This window comes from Xenopus laevis, chromosome 6S (assembly GCF_017654675.1).
Source record: "Xenopus laevis strain J_2021 chromosome 6S, Xenopus_laevis_v10.1, whole genome shotgun sequence".
Lineage (NCBI taxonomy): Eukaryota > Metazoa > Chordata > Amphibia > Anura > Pipidae > Xenopus > Xenopus laevis.
The window spans coordinates 9,983,609-10,001,486 of NC_054382.1; the positions used below are offsets into that span (position 1 = coordinate 9,983,609).

At 37.9% G+C, this 17,878-nt stretch overlaps 1 protein-coding gene across 3 annotated transcripts in view; it reads left to right on the plus strand.

The window, feature by feature from the left end:
• Window positions 1–17,878, plus strand: part of LOC108719662 (dipeptidyl aminopeptidase-like protein 6) — a 757,132-nt gene that overhangs the window by 415,079 nt on the left and 324,175 nt on the right. Inside the window, exon 1 of one of the 3 annotated variants that reach the window (XM_041567353.1) lies at window positions 1,568–2,014. The exons of the other annotated variants lie outside the window; for them this stretch is intronic. Coding sequence (XP_041423287.1) covers window positions 1,958–2,014 — 57 coding nt within the window. The 5' untranslated portion in view covers window positions 1,568–1,957. Of the gene's footprint in view, window positions 1–1,567; window positions 2,015–17,878 lie in introns of those variants that run through there. 3 annotated transcript variants of the gene reach the window in all.

The window sequence follows — 17,878 nt, forward strand, 5'->3', positions numbered from 1 at the left end:
CATTATTGTTTCTTTAATAACACTTGCATCTAGGCAGGACCAGGCACTTGTCACATCTCCCACTCCAACCTTTCCCCAATGAATTTCCCTGCACTACACAAGGGTAGGGGGTGGGTCGCAGCAGAGGCAAGCAGTTTGGAGGAAACTGCAGTAAGTAGTGACAGCTGGGCTGACGTTCAGAAGCTAGGACCGGAACTCAGGATAAGCAGGCAGAAGAGGTATTGCCTAGTGTTCCCCATCTTTGCACCCTAGGCATGTGCTTCTTCTTAGTTCTGGTCCTGCATCTTGGGTCTGCACCTTGCACCAGATAGCGGATGATCTGCAGGCAAGTTTGTAAACCTGCAAACTTGGGTTCAGGCTGACATTGACACATTCTTTAATGGTTGTGGGAAGGTTCTGGTGGAACCTTGCTCCTGCTGCACCCCAACTTGGTGACATCATAGATGGCCAGGTTGGAAGGGGATATAAAAATACTGACAGCTCACGAGGTGTGTTGCCACCTTTCTCCGACCTCTAGCTCTGAGCATCACTAGATGGGGGTGACATTGTGAGGGTTGGTGATGTCATCACAGAGAGGGGTTATGATGTGATGATTGGTAAGTTGCCGATCGTCACATCAATCTTGGAAAAGCAGGCATTTTTGAACCAGGAAGCCCTTCCAAAAACCAGACTGTCCAGGTCCAAACCAGACAAGGGGAACCCTATAATGGGGTCAAAAACAGCTAGGGTTGGGTGCAGGCCAGCTTCTTTTTGACCCGCACAACACTACCATCTGTCATAGGGCTGCCAAGGCAAGTTCATCAGTATAAGTTAGGGTACAGGTAGTGGGCTGGACACAGGATTTCTATGTGCCTTCACCCCTGCCCTTTTGGGGCAAATGCAGACTTGCAAAAATTCTTTTATGAGCTGGGCAGGCAACATACACATAAACATAGTAAGGACCATAGTAAGGACCCCTAAATGGTTTTTTGATGCATTTAACTCATTAAAGCATCTTCCATACCTACACATAAGCATAAACATATAGAATATATGGATACCTGTGCCTGTGGGTTTTACTAAATATTTAAGGAAACTTAAATAAAATGTCTGTAGTATAAGTACCAGTGTTTCATTTATAAATGTGAGATTTGGGGCAGAAAGACAATGGGAGTAATTAGAAGTGTCCACTGCTGCTCTGAACAATCTAATTACATAAGCATTAATGTGGTTAAAAAATGTACATTCATCATGGATCCTCGTAAAGAGGATTTAGGGAAAATTAGTTTTTGGTTAACCCTTAAAGGTATTGTAATAACGCATGGATCCATGGATTATCTAACAAAGATCCCCTTTATATTATTCCTTATTTTTATTAAATAAATTAAAATAAAAACATTAACTCTATTTTTACCATTTAGATATTAGCATCACAGTTAGCACTCAAGGGGTTAAACTGGGCCAGGCAGTGTCTTTAAACACTGGGCTGCTGCCCCTGGTATCCAATCAGACTCCGCATTACATCGGGATGTCTCTTCCAGGGAATCAGTCCTACAAGAGGCAGGCTGTGCTACCTTATTGCTGGCAGGGTTCTGAGCTGGTGCATGCTCCGTGCATCTGACTATAGAGAGAGGAGGGGGTGGAGAAGAGAGAGAGAGAGAAAGAGAGAGCAGGAGGGGGGCTTCATCGCTAGGTTGTCTCCAAGCTAAGCTCCTCTCAGAAGCTGGCTGCCAAGCAGTTATCATTGTTTCTGTGATGCAAAGGCTGTTACTAATTGTAAAGAGCACAGCATCTTTCCATCTTCTGCGACTTTTGGTATTGTGTGTGTGTGAGTGAGTGGGCTTCAGCTTAACGTGCATCCAAACCTCCCGATTTCAGCCATGGACTAGTTACTCCTTCCTCTCGCTTTGGGGCATTTAGCCCCACACGCTGCAAAAAAAATTGTTACTGGTACTTCTGTGGGCACCAGTAGGGCACCATGACTACAGCCAAGGAACAAAATTCTTCAGGGAAAACATCTCTGCAGCAAGAGCAGGTAACAACATTATATTTTGGATTTTTTATGGTGTGTGTGTCGGGGGGAGAGGGGGAAGGTTGTAACGTGGGCTCCGGCTTGGGTTGACATGTATAAATAGGCTGCTAGTTCATCCAACAGAAGGACCAGCCATGAGCCGTGCTCCATAGCCCGCAGTTCTAGTTAGAGTTAGCTATTTTTAAACATTATTTCATCAATAATTTATGCCCACCCTACGCCAGCCCCGCTCTCATTTAACTGCATTTTATGTTTAAATTTAAATGTTTTAAAATACATTAGCAAAGTCAAAGAATTGCTCTTGGAAGTTGTTGAGTTGCTTTTTGTGTGTGTAACTATATGTTATTTACATATAAATTGGCTTTAATTCAGGGTTTAATTCAGGGGGGTGTGAAATGAGCCAATTTTTCACTGTGCAGCTTGGGATCCAGGGTCCTGCATCAGCCACCAAAACCCCTTATGGGAACTTTCATAGAGAACTGGGTCTCCTTGGCACAATCAGTTCTGTAGAACAAAGATCTAAGGTAACGAACCTTTCAGGAGGTAAAGGGAAAAAAATGCAGTTTTGTATTTCCAGAGTATGGGGAATGCATGGGTTCTGCAGAGAGCCACAGTCTCTTATTTCATTCCTGGAGAATACAATTGACTGTTTTAATCAATAATTAAATAACCTGAGAAGACGGAGTGTATTTGCCAGACTATAAATTAATTTACCGGCCAGATCCTCGACACATGATATCCAACATTGTCCATGAGGTCCCAAGGTTTGTATTTCAAAACGTGTCATTAAAAAGGGAAAATACAGATCAGATGATCGTCATGTCCGGCACTGACAGGGGTAACGTTCAACCTAGGGTGCCGGAGGCTCCTCATCTGAATATTGCATTCTTTTAACATAAGATACCATTTTGGAGTTTGAGGACTTTATTTGACACTGGATGAGTTACAGCAAAATTGTTCCATTTTGGGGGCAGGAATAAAGTTTTCATTATTTTTTCACATAAAAAAAAAGTTTGTTTTAATGTTCTTAATATATTTTAAATTTAATGTAAATAATTATTCTTTATTTATATTTATTTATATTTCCGTAGTATGGAATTTTGACCTCCTTAGGGAAAATGTGTCTGTGAATAATCCCATCAATACAATTTACAGCCCGTGCTTTATTTGTGCAAAGGAAACTTGCATTGCACTGGGAATGAATCAATGGCCCGTATTGCAGAGGAGAGAGGAAATCTTAATTAGAGACAAGGATGATGCTTGGTTGCTTCCAAGATATGGGCAGACCTGATTTGTACACTTTCTGATGCTAACGTGTGTGTGATTAATTGTTCTTTGGTTCCTGACCTTGTTGTCTTTGTGCATAATGCATAGCTAAACTATTTAGCAGAACATAAGTTGGGGAACATCTCCCTCTCTCTTTATCTCTCTCTCTTACTCAGTCATTCACTCCGTTACTTGGTTTAAGCACATCAGGGGAAACCAAACTGCAGTATTATATAAAGAAGTCCATTTAGAAACAGCTGCTGCTGGGCAATCAATGGGGAATGTCCTATTTTCTATATCTCCTGCTTCTTCTCGCCATAGGAGACATGAGTTTCAAAGTAATGCAAGTTTTACTATTCTTGAAGTTGTCCAGCTGAATTAACAAGAAGGTGGTCAGGACGTTGATAGGTTATAGAGTGAAACAATTGTGTGATTTTTGAGTGTGGTCTAAAGTCAATATGCTTTACAGAACTACATATACCAGTGGCCAATGGAGAGCTTTAATCCGCTCTAGCTACAATGGACAGAAATACAAACCTTTCTACCTAATACAATAATTGGAGTTAATGAATAAGTGGTCAAGCCACAACCTACTGATTTAATAAGACCTGGGTTCTATTCATCCATCTTTTATTGCTTGTGGTCACATATCAGTAGCTGGTGCCCAAGTTCTTACTTTTTAAAATCCAACTGCTTCATAATAGAGGTTGTCAGGAGCAGTTATCTCTGCACATGGTCAGAGGCTTTTGAAGCTAAAGTTAGAGATCAGGAGCTGGAAATGATTCCAGCACCATTATAATTTATTATCCTCTGCACCAGGCCCAAAGGTTAGGTTGTAAGCTCTATGGGGAAGCAACGAAACCTTAAAAAACATGTTATATATTGCTTTTGCATAATTAGCAGCAGTAGCTAAAGATTAAAAATGAGCCGAGGATCCAGCTTGCACCTTTCTGTGGGAATAGAGGTAGAACATACATCATACTTGGATCCCTAACATTTTAATGATGATGTTTTCAAGCACTTACCCGAGGATGAATTGGTTTACCGATTGAAATACTAGTCCAAAGTGGATATTCATATGCATTCTGACAGTGGTAATGGATTGCTGCTCTTGTATCTGTTACAAACCAGTAGACGCTGAGAGATATTGTGAACTGCATACAAAGTACAGAGATGTATAACACTGGCTATTAGCTGTTGATATGATGGGTCAGGTGTGCCTGGAGTGGGAGAAATAGAGGGAACAGCAGAGTTTCGACTCACTTAGCCTATCAGCAGGGGGTGCTTGCTAAGCAATGCTTGCGGCTGCTTCTGATCACATTGGAACAATGAGGGATTTTGAGGGATGAGAGAAGCTGCTCACTGATTATAAAACTTAACATCACTCCTTGCATGTCTTATGTTACTAGTACTAGATGCAACTAGTCCTTAGAACTGCAAACTGTAGGTCTGAACTGTGTTATGAAACTTCTTGTGGCACCCTGGGGCGAAATAAATTAGCAAGAGGAATTATTATTACCATTCCTCAGGGGCAAACCCTTTCATTTGCACTGAATTGATCAAGGACCACGCCAATGTCATCAGCCCAGTGGGTAAAAGGTTACTGACACTTCCAAAGCCTCGATTCACAGTACAATCGATTATTTTTTTTTTCTTTTTCTATTTAAAAAATACATCAGGCCATGGGGATGTTCACCTGTATCTCTTTAATTACATACTGTATGTAGGCAAGTTCTCCAATCATAGGTTGTCCTGCATAGGGTCCTTCTTTGACATTTATGCATTTATTTATAAGCTCTAAATTTATTCCTGACACTAAATATTGGGCTTTGTCTTCATTCCTGCATTTACCTAAATGCCCACTAAGATGTAATACATAAAAGGGGTAAAAACTCAATCATTACAACTAGAGATGTCCAACATGTTCCAGTCCAGTAGGTGCTGACCATTTCACCCACCTCATTTCCAGCTGGATACAAGTTAGTTAATTTCAACAATAGTTGAGATCCAGAATTTGAATATCTATGGCTTGCATACTAAAAGTATAATACTTATAGTAACGCTATGGTATGGTGTCAAGTGAAAATATCCTTTCTGCATTGCCCAGCTAACAAGCTGAAGGAAATAGCTATTCATGAAGGCAGCCCTGTTACCGACATACTTTATTTTTTATATTCAGTGGAGAAGTATGCAATTTTTATAACTATCTGGGATGATGTGCACAGACTATGACACTTTAAATATCTGCTTGCTCGATTTAGCAGTGGAATGTTGTTTTACTTAACGCCAGAGGTACAGGAAGTGTCTGCAGTGTGTTATATATAAATTGGAAAAAAAAAATAGTTTAGATTTTATTAGCAATTCTAATCTACCAGTATTATTTGAATAGGGGATATGGGCTTCAAAACTATCACCTTGAAGAGTTATGGCAAGTTGGGAAATGTAGGTGCAAGGAACAATAATTATTTCAGAAAAGAAACTCAAAGTTTGCTCCTGGAAAATGATGGGCAGATCTGTCCCGTTTCCCTTTGCCAAACAACTTGTGAAACAAGGAAAAAAACTGTGAAACAGCGTAAAATTTGCGAAATGCATTGAAGCCAATGGGCGTCAAAATAATTTTGATGTGTGAAATTTTGACACGAGCGACAATTTTTTTCTTTTGTCCAAATGCATTAAAGTCAATGGGCGTTCAAATAATTTTGACGTGCTAAAATTTTTATGCGCACAACAATTTTTCTTTGTTGCAGTGAATTTTCCAAGTCGAATTTTTGCCAAACTTTTATGACAACATTTGCAGGCGGCAAAATGTGGAAATTCGCAGCGAATCCATGCCTGCCGAATGAATTCGCCCATGCTCCTGGATAAAGTACAACTACCAGTATATAGGGAGAGACTAATTGGCCAATAAAGGTCATGTTTTCAGCACCCACCCCATAAGTGCCTCTGACTATGCCTTTCATTATAGAATGGAGCATGAAGATCTGCATTCCTCCATGATTACCATAGTGCTGTATTTATAAGGGGCAGGTGGGGAAGGCACATAAGCTACCCCCACCCTTATCTTTTAGCCTTCCCCTATCATTCCAATGCCCAAGTCCTATGGCAGATGGTAAGGACAGGACTGCTAGGAGTCTGTCACCACTGTGCCATGGACATAAGTTTTATTGAATGAGCCTTGAGGGACTAATTTTGCTCTAAGACGTATGTCCAGGGTTGTGATAAATTACCCCTATTAAAAGAAGTGATGTTTTTTTAATAAGTGGTTTGTTTCTCCTTTAATGCTAACTCCTTATAAAATAAAAAAAATTCTCTTGGGAGGCCTCTCCTGATCTTCCTAGTCAAACACTGACATGGCTACGAGCTGTTTTATTCCAAATTGTGTCAGTAGAAATGTTAATCACGTCTTGAAGGGCTTCTAAATGATGAAAAATGAGATACAGTATAATCCTTATTTAGTAAGAGTCCCTTTCCTACTGGCTAATATCAGTTTTCATGAGCAGATTCACAAAATAATGATTAGTTATGCAATGCAAGTGATAAAGTGTATCAAGCAATGACACTTTCAAGCTCTTTTCAAAATCTGAACAATAAAATGCCTTAATTTTTAAACCGATAAGTGACCGATCAAATAATTATATCCCGTTGGCATAGGCATATTAATAAACGTTTCCTTTATACATCTCATTTTTTGATAAACCATTTGGGGGTCCAGTTTATGGTTATAACAAATGTAATATCAGATTACTATTAGGGTTAGGGATGAAAGGGGAAACATCAGGTTTTGCAGAGGTGTAACTACAGAAGAAGCAGACACTGCAGTTTCAGGGGGGCCCAGGAGGGTAGAGGGCCCATTGAGGCCCTAATTAATGATCACTTTCGATATATCTTGGTTGAAATGGTAAACTTAGCAACAATTTAGGGCCCTAATTTGCTGTTGGGCCCAGTAAACTCTAGTTATGAGTGAAGGTTTCGCTGTGAAAAAGATGCCCATAGACCCATCAAAAAAAATGTGTTGCGCATTAAAAAACTTGTCAACCATATACTTTAATATATTTGGCCAATTGTGTGCTGTTTAGGAAATTTTCAGTGAAGCAAAGAGTTCAGATTAGTCCATCACTACTAGTTACACCAGTGAGTTTTACTATTGTCTTAGAATAGGGAAACGCACTCATTTGCGCTACCCTTAAACTAACCCAGATATTACTTTTTTCATAGCCATGAACTGAATCTATTGACATTTCTGTAAGAAAAAGTCCAATACTATATAATACAAATTCTTACAGAGATTTGAAATATGGGACAAGAGCTCACAAAGACTTAACCAAATCCAGATTTAGTTCTTTTTATAATCTGTCCAGATGTGCACGGCAAGGGTTACAAAGTTTGTTGTCTGTTGTCATTCACAAACTATCTAACACTCATAAGAGATGAGCGATTTGCGAATCAACTATTATTTTATAATTATATTTTATCATTATTTTTTTTTTGTTACTCACCAGCCAGTTGCTGCAGATCTAACAGCAACTAGTGAATTCTGATTCTCTTTGATTTTGAGGTGTATCATGCTTATTCAATTGGCTAAACTGCATCAAATGTGCTGAAAAATGCACTATGGAAAATTCATGAATCATGAATGTCAAAGCTTTGTTCAATCCTGATTCATCCGAATATATATTCTCTCCTCTTTAGCCTTGATTTAAGGGATTTTAACTCTGGAGCACTGAATGTGCAGATTAAACAGACTTGACAAAGAGCCGTTTGTGATACAGAAAACAGGATTTAGTGGTTGATTTTCATGATGTTGTGAGTGTCTGAATCAAAGGTATCATTGCCTGAAACACCTCTTGGTTGTTATTGACCATTCTTCTATATCCTGACTCTGTACCGTGTTACCGACTGGTTTTGACCCTGGTCTGTTATTCTGACTATGCTCCTGGTTTCTGAATCTAAACTGCACTGTTTGGTACTGACTTCGATTTCTGTTCCTCGTCCTTCCTGCATACAGGTATGTTACAGTTCTCTTGTTTGCCCAGAACTTCCCCCTTGCTGCTCTCACTTTAAGACTTGTCGGCATCTGAGTAGAGGAGGGCTCTAGTGATGGGTGAATTTCTCCCGCTTCGGAGAAAAAAATCTGAAAGTTCCCGGAAAAATCGTGAAATTCGAACGCTTTCACGAAAATTTTTGCAAATCAGACGTTTTCACGTAAAAATAGTGAAATTTGAAGGTTTTCACAAAAAAACTTGAAATTTGAAGGATTTCACTCAAAAATCTTGAAATTTGAGGGATTTCACTCAAAAATTGTGAAATTTGAGGGATTTCACTCAAAAATCGTAAAATTTGAAGGATTTCACTCAAAAATCATGAAATTTTAAGGTTTTCACTCAAAAATCTTGAAATTTGAAGATTTTCACAAAAAAAATGTGAAAATCTGACAATGAAATTGACGTCAGCGAATTTTCATGGGTGAATTTTCAAGGGAGATTCACAAATTTATTCGCTGGCGGCGAAACACAGAAATTTGCCCCAAATTTGTGCCAGGCGAATTTATTCGCCCATCACTACAGGGCTCCTACTGAAACGAAAGGCGGTTGTTAGAAGCAGAAAAATGCGCCACGGCAAAACAATTTCTGCGCACGTCAGAATAGTTGCGCGTCCAAATTATTTGGGGCGCCCATTGACAAGCGTCAAAATAATTTTGACGCCTATTGACCCATCAATTCACCCATCACTATACATCTTATCAATAGCCTTGTTCTTGAAGAGTATTTCTGCTCAATGAGGTATAAAAGCATGTGCAAGCTCAATGTGAAGACAGTGTAGGAGATAGGAAATAAGGATCAAATGGGGGTGTAGAGGGCTTACTTGACCAAGGAGCATACAAACATGTGACCAATACTTCCACAAGCTCTCAATAATACTTCTCAGTGCATTTCCATGAGCAAAAGCATTTTAAGTTAATTAACAGCTTCCTATTGTGTGATGTTATTACAACTTTTTTTTTACACATTTTTACACACTTTATTATATTATATTATAGTACCGTATATATTTCCTCTCTATGTTTGGATACCAGTCCCCAAGGGTTCACTGAATTTGGAAATATAGAAACTAACAACTCAGTTGTTGCTGTTATTTCTTTTTCCCCAGCTAAATGTAGCTTTATACAAAATGGGTCAAGGCTTAAGAGGGAGAAATACAATACAATACACTGCTTGAGGGGAGGGAAAAAGAGACTTGGGTATTAATTAGCCGAATCTTAAAAATATTTTACCAGCTTTTTAAAATATTCAACCCTCCAGTAACTTTTTCTTAAAAAGAATAGGAAAATGCATTTAAAGGATTACTAATATAAATGGAAAACATTTTCTTTACTTTTGCTCAGTAAAACATATAGAGAAAGGGTAATGTGAATGTGAAATCTTCTTTATTTACGCATTGAGGTTTATTTATATAAAGCTCTTATTGGCCAGTTTTGCTTCAGTGACTTAATTAAAAACTTACTTTTGAATACTGAAACTCTTGACTATGAATACATCTGGTAAAGTATTTTCTAAATTCATAACTGGTTGGTTTAAAGCTAAAATGTAAGACAAGAAAGTATGATTATGCAGAAGTGGGTGGGATCATCATCATCATCATCATCATCATCATTTATTTATATAGCGCTGTCAAGATACGCAGTGCTTGGATACTGATGTTACTGTCTTTTTCTGTCTTCCAAACCATCTAATGTCCAGACTTTTCTTCTTAATTTTCATTCTTTAAGTGGTCCTGCCACCTAGGCTTCAACCATTGATGGAATCAAGGTTACTTCCAACTTACCTAAATGCAAAGACCAACTTCCATAACTGGTCAAGGCTGTTACATTTAGAAGCTTAGACATCAATACCATTGCCAAAAATAAAAAAAAAGTTATTACATCCAGTCCTGGGGGAGAGATAAAGGGGTACTATAAACCTAAACTTTTATTAGTTCTAATTGGAAGGGTTCCAAATCTTATTTTGGGTCTTTGATTGGTCAAGAAGCCAACCTACTATATAAAACTGACACCTCTTGCTCTCATTTTCCAAACCTTTCCCTTATAGGTATGGTACCTATTATACAGAATACTTACAATCTGGAGTTTTACAAAATTAGAGGTGTTATTAATAATGAGCTGAACCATGCCTAAAGGCCACTAAACATTTAGGGGGTTATTTATCAAGCTCCAAGTATCCGAACCTCGAATAATTTGTAGTTTTCAGGGCAAAAAAAAAATTAGAAGAGTTTTTCGAGATTTATTAAAGACTGATGGTCTAAAAACTAAGAACTCTAAAAGCTCTCGAGGTCCGGTATAAGTCAATGGAGAAGTTTCTGCGTTGATGGCTGTACCGATATCCGATGATTTCGGGGTTTCGGTGCAAAAAACTCAGAAAACTCAGAAAAAATATTAGTTTTTGCGGAAAACTCTATTTTCTATTTTTCTGGGCTTTTTTCTTCAGAAATAATGTCCATTAGGAAATTCGGAGTTGCTCGAAGCTTGATATTAGAAATAGTGAGATTAATTCAGACCTTGATAAATAACCCCTTAATATAAGAAGGGGGTAAAAAGGTGTAAAAAGGTGTCCTTTAATTTCTGAGGAAAGCCAGAAGTTGTGCAAGGCTAGAGGTTGGTGAATTTGTATCCCTGGAGGGGAGAGTGAGCAGGGTTTAGTGAGAAACCCAGAATATTGCAGAGTGTAGAAGTCACCCTGTATGGTGAGAAATAATTTGGGGAAAAGTCTTGAATGTGTTCTGTTATAACTCTATTTAACTTTGTTTCTGTAAGTTGGGAAGAGTTGCTTAAATAAACCCGAGTTTTTGCCTGGAGTCCCAGTCTTTATGCTCTTGATCCATTGCTCACCTGTCTACCAAAATTGTGAATAAAGGCAATGAGCTTGTCACAGTAGTTTTACTTTACTTAAATTAAATTATTAACATCAAGGACAAAGTATTGTTACAAATAAGAAGAAAATGTGTTTGTTTAAATATGATTCTATGGAAATGGAATTCTGTATTTCAGAGGTTTCTGAATGGCACACTTAGGGGCACACTAACTTCGAGTGAAGGATTCGAAGTAAAAAAACTTCGAATTTCAAGTGTTTTTTGGGCTACTTCGACCATCGAATGGGCTACTTCGACCTTCGACTACGAATTCGACTTCGAATCGAAGGATTCAAACTAAAAATCGTTCGACTATTCGAGTATTCGATAGTCAAAGTACTGTCTCTTTAAGAAAAAACTTTGACCCCCTAGTTCACCATCTAAAAGCTACCGAAGTCAATGTTAGCCTATGGGGAAGGTCCCCATAAGCATTCCTAAGTTTTTTTGGTTGAAGGATAATCCTTCGATCGTTGGATTAAAATCCTTCGAATCGTTCGATTCGAAGGAATTATTCCTTCGATCGTTCGATCGAACAATTTTGCGCTAAAATCCTTTGACTTCGATATTTGAAGTCGAAGGATTTTAATTCCCAGTCGAATATCGAGGGTTAATTAACCCTCGATATTCGACCCTTGGTGAATCGGCCCCTAAATAGATAGTTGTATCAGATAATGATCACAATGCACTGAAATAAAGGACACAACTTTCAAGAGAGAAAGGCATTTTAGAAAAATAGGCTTTCAGCAAGGGAATGGCTTTTATAAAGCACAGTATCACTATATATTTCTTGACCATGTATGATCTCTTAGTTAGTTATAGCACTTTAAATCACAGTCCATTGTGAGTGACAGACGAGTCCGGACTATTGACAGTGTGTAATGGCCGGAGCTGTAGTGTGCGGCTACTTCAATAAAGAAATCTATTGCATTAGAAATGCACATTACTCAGGTGAAAGTACAGTTTCTGGACATAAACCTTCCAAGGCCTATTATATCATATTTTAAGTCTGACTGTTTCATCTTTCCGCTGAAGGAAAAAATCATTTGTAGAATCAAACTGCTCTAGTCACATGCAGATACCTTCTGACACGGAGCGGTTGAAGGACTTGACAGCCATTGATGTTTGCTGTTGAGTTCTATTGAAGTTTGCTGCAATCTGGGCATGTTAACAATAGGCTGAATAATATAAACATGTCTATTATAACCATTCAAACAAAATGTTCCATGCACCTGGTCATAAATTATGATCCAGCATTGAGCCGGAGGTGGGTGTTTTGCAGTCAATGAACAATACATAGTAGGTAGGGGATTTATAACACAGTCATGTTAAGCATTTTATGATAAAGTATGATGTAAAAATGGTGTAGCTCAGGCATCTATTGGCTCTTTGCTTGTTTCCTCTCAATAGTCTTTAGGACTAGTGATGTGCGAATAAATTCATCAGGCGCGAATTTGAGGCGAATTTCGGCATTTTCGCAGTCAACAAATAAATCAAAACTGCGGCAAAAATTCGCCGGTGAAAAATTTGGGCGCGCGGCAGAATGGTTACACGCTTAAATTGTCGTGCGTCAAGATTATTCAGATGCCCATTGCCTAATGCATTCGGACAAAATAGGCACGCGTATAAAAATTGTCGCGGGCATCAAACTTGACGTTCATCAAAATAATTTTGATGCCCATTGACTTCAATGCGTTTTTGTGAATTTCGCTGTAAATTCGTGAATTTTTCGGCAAAGCGAAACGGGACAAATTCACCCATCACTACTTAGGACATATTGGAAGCAATGAAATGACAGGGGCAATGCACGTTCCAATCATATGTTTGCTTCAAAGGGATTCTGTCATGATTTTTATGGTGTAGTTTTTGTTTCTTATTTACGCTGCAAATAATTCACGCTACGTTTTTTTAGTTATAATATCGGTGTGTAGGTGCATCTTAGGTCATTTTGCCTGGTCATGTGCTTTCAGAAAAAGGCAGCACTTTAGGAGGGAACTGCTTTCTGGCAGGCTGTTGTTTCTCCTACTCAATGTAACTAAAGGAGTCACAGTGGACATATATTGTTACTATTGAGTACTGTTATACAGTATCTACCAGGGAGCTGTTATCGTTTTGCTGATGGGCTGCTTGGGGGAAAGGAGGGTGGTGATATCATTCCAACTTGCAGTGCAGCAGTAAAGAGTGAATTAAGGTTATCAGAGCACAAGTCGCATGACTGGGGGCACCTGGGAAATGGACAATATGTCTAGCCCCATGTCAGATTTCAAAGTTAATTATAAAAAAATCAGTTTGCTCTTATGAAAAACGGATTTTAGTGCAGAATTCTGCTGGAGCAGCACTATTAACTGATGTATTTTGAAAAAAAATGACAGTATCCCTTTAAATTAATTTAAATTGGTTACTAGACCCTGGCAACAATGCATATTTTAATACATTTCCCCATTGTATGTTTTTCTTAAGGCTGGGGGAGAACAGTGATGTGATATATACCCAATTACAGGTATGGGACCTGTTATCCAGAATGCTGGGGATCTGGGGATTTCTGAATAACAGATCTTTCCATAATTTGGATCTCCATACCTTAAATCTACTAGAAAATCATATAAATATTAAATAAACCCAATAGGCTGGTTTTGCTTTGAATAAGGATTAATTATATCTTAGTTGGGATCAAGTACAAGCTACTGTTTTATTATTACAGAGAAAAAGGAAATCACCTTTATACATATGGATTTGGATTATTTGCATAAATAGAGTCTATAGGAGACTGCTTTCCTGTAATTCAGAGCTTTGTGGATAACAGGTTTCCGGATAACAGATGTATTTTATTTATGATTTCATTATGGGTATTTGAATAGTTTCCATAAAGTACAGTGTATATCAATGTCATCAAGCAACAAAATATACCAACCCCCTAAGTGCCTAAGGTTAGTGATGGACGAATTGTTCCTGCGAAATTCGCAAAACAGTGAAAAATTCACAAAACGTGAATTTTGACACCAGCGTCAATTTGTAGGCGTCAAAATTGATGCTGGCAACTATTTGACACACATTGAAGTCAATGGGCAACATTTAATTGTCGCAGGCATCTGAATTTTCACAGAATTTATTCACCGGTGGCAAAATATGGAAATTCACCATGAATTCATGCCTGGTTAATAAATTCACCCATCACTACCTAAGGTCCATTGCCTTTAAATTTGACAATGTTCCTTTAAGGGTATTTCCTTAGCCTTGGGCTCAGCAATTGTTAAAATAATATGCTCCTGGGGGGGGGGGCTGCAGTTATAATTCCTCAAGGGAATAGAACTATGAGTAACTTAATGAGAGCTGAACTTTAAGGTAGAAAGTGCATGTTCCCTGGATGTATAACATATTTAGGGATCCTTGTCAGGTGGGGAAACAATGTGACAAAAATGTTGTAATTTCTGATGTAATTATGCTGCACCGTGTGACCTCAGCAACAGATCTGGAGAAATCTGCAGTCGGTTGAATTGGGATTAATTTATATTGCAGTCAAAAATGTTTTGCAGTCACCCAAAAAAACATATTTAGGAAGTTAATGGCCTGAGCTGGCATTTTACAGGCGCATTATTTTTTCCCTTACTATCACTTTATTGGCTAAGCTTCTTTGCTCACTTAAATACACAAAGAAGGAGGGGAAAAGAGCCATAAAATAAGTGTCGGTGTTGCAGCTCGCATTGACTTTTCTTGCAGAGGATCTGTTTCCAAATTTTTAGATACAACTGCACAGACTATTCTGGGCGCGTTATTGATTTACAAATGAGACATAACTGAAATGACTTGGGAACATTCTGAAATTCTCTGCATATTACAAAACTACAAAAAAAACCAAATTAATGGGTACAATAATGGCTAAACTTGTTAAGACTGCAGATTGTTTCGTTTTACTGCCTTGGAAAAGATGTTTGTAAACTCGAGGGCACAGCACCCCCTGTTCCATCGTCATGTTGGATGTTCACTATGTCTGATTGAGAAGGAATCATAAAAAAAGTTCAACTTGGAAAGAACTTTGAAGAATAATGTTTGTTCAACAAAATAAAACTGAACTTTATGTTGCCCTTGACAGTATGTAACCTAAAGTATGTTTGTCTAAGAAGACCCATGGGGGGCAGAGGTTATGACCAGTAGTAGGATAGAAGGTTTGACGGAAGCAGGTGTGCTGGTAAGTTTTAGTGCAGGGTTTTTTTTAATAGTGATGAGCGAATCTGCCCCATTTGGCTTTGCCAGAAAGTTCAAAAATTTATGAAAAATTCATGAAATGGCGAAAAATTTTCGAAATAAAAATAGAAATAAAGAAGATTTCCTGTGCAAATTACCCTTTCAATAGGCACAATTTTTTTATTTGCAGCAAATTTTTTTTTGCACATGACGTTTTTCTCCACTCCAAATGCGTTAAAGTCAATGGACGTTTTTTTCTTGCGCAGACTTTTTTGTCTAGATGCGTTAAAGTCAATGGTTGTTTTTTCTCACTCCAAATGCATTAAAGTCAATGGCTGTTTTTTCATGCGCCAACTTTTTTGTCTTGGTGACTTTTCTTTTCCTTGCCAAATTTTTGCCGCAGTTTTGTGGAATCGATGCTTGGCCAAAAACTTTACTAATAAATATTTTTAAAGCTTGAGGATCAGCTTAGCCACCTAACAGAATCAGTAGAATGCACTCTATTAATGTATTATTATTTACAATTGCAGAAGGACATTTCAATTTACTAGTAGAATTAATGGAGACCCCCAACTATAAAGATCATGGGGACCCACAGGTTAAGAATCACTTTTTTAGTGGGTTTTAGTGTGTTATTCTTTTATTACAGTGGGGAATGTAGGACAGTGGTTGCCTGCTCAGTCTGCTTGAGTTGGGCCACCAGCATAATGGGGAGTGGTTTCCTTATTCGCATTCCTCTTGGTTATCTACTTAATGTCAGGGCTAGTGATGAGCGAATTTGTCCCACTTCGCAGAAAAATTTGCAAATTTACTGTGAAATTTGCTAAATGGTCGAAAATTTGCAAAACGCATTAAAGTCAATGGGCGTTATTATTTTGATGCATGTCAATTTCGACGCCCACAACAATTTTTATATGCACGCCTATTTTGTCCAAATGCATTAAAGTGAATGGGCGTCAAATTTTTTTAATGCACAACAATTTTTATGTGCACGACTAATCTGATGCACGCCAAAAAAAATTTGACGCTGCAGATTTTTCACCAGCGAATTTTCTCAGTTTCTCAAGGGTGTATTTTCAGACCCTGTTAGTCTAGAATCGGAATCGGAAGCTCATTGCCCCCCTAGACAATAAACACATGTTGTAGGATTTGCGCCAATAGCTGCTAGAAATGGTACCACTCCCTCCTCTGCTGCCAGATATGTCTGATTGTTTGCAGGACCTATTTATTACTATTTATTACAAATTTCATTCCTCAAGATGTATCTATTAAAAAAATCTTGAAAACTGAAAAGAAGAAAGAAAGCAGCTAAATTAGGATGATTACGTATAAAGTAATGGCGATGTGTTTTCAGTTTTCAGCTATTTTTTATTATTATTTTTTTAGTGTTTGTAAAAACAGCATAATTTGTATAAAAAAAAAAAATGGAAGAAATGCTGTTTTTGCTATGGTCAAGTTTTTTTTCTGTGAATTAACACACATTTTTTTTCTATACTATAAATTTTCAGAAAAATGATGATGATTAATTGTGGATTTTTCTCACAACCAGTTAGAAAAACTCTTATTAGAAAATAAATAATTGTGCCTCCCCCCTCGCTAGCAGATTGTGTTGGTTCTGTTACTGTTTCTAAATTATAGACTTTCAATCTCATCATCACAATAGAGTGGTCATTTGTCAGTGGGTGTTAAAGGGTGGTCAAGGCGTGGCAGGTTAGGTACAAGGTCCAATGCCCTTCTCATCAGTAAAACAATTTAAAAACTTTATGAAGATATTCTGTGCACATATTTTTCAATTCCAGAACCGGACTTTGTTTTGACATTTGGGACAAAATGAAAAATATCAATTTTTTTTGCTATATCCAGCAACAAGCCCTAATGAAAAGATCTGATAGATCACAAATAAAACTTATGTTATAATGTGTTTTTTTATTGTATGTGCTGACTGTAAATTACCGAGGCAGTTTGTAGGGCCTGGTACTCCTGCTGAGTATTCTTCAGATGATTCTAATAAGATCTAAATACACAGTATCTAAACTTAGATCTAAATGAAGTAATTTCTACTTCCTTTGAGCACTCTCTGCAGAACATATTTAATGTATCCTCTTTCTCCGAACCACTTGTGAGTATTCAGCATTGCATTTGCTCAGAATGTATAATGGCAGCTCGCTCTTGTGATGCATTATCTCTTCTCTCCGCTCTGTGCAACACACTTTCATGTCTTTCGTATAAAAGAAGATGTTAACAAGAGCCACAGATAGACATAGAACATATCAATATAAAAGTTAACAAAAACTTCATTATTAATCTTAACATTTATTTATTTTATGCTGTGGACAGTGTCCAAGACAATTTTGAACTGGTATTTATTTGTGTTTTGACTATGGCTTTTGGACATATGAAAAATAGTGATGGGCGAATTTATTCGCCAGGCGCGAATTTGCGGCGAATTCACAAAACGCCCGAGAAAATTTCGCTGGCGTCAATTTTTTTTCCGAAAAAACGGACGCTGGCGTCAAAAAC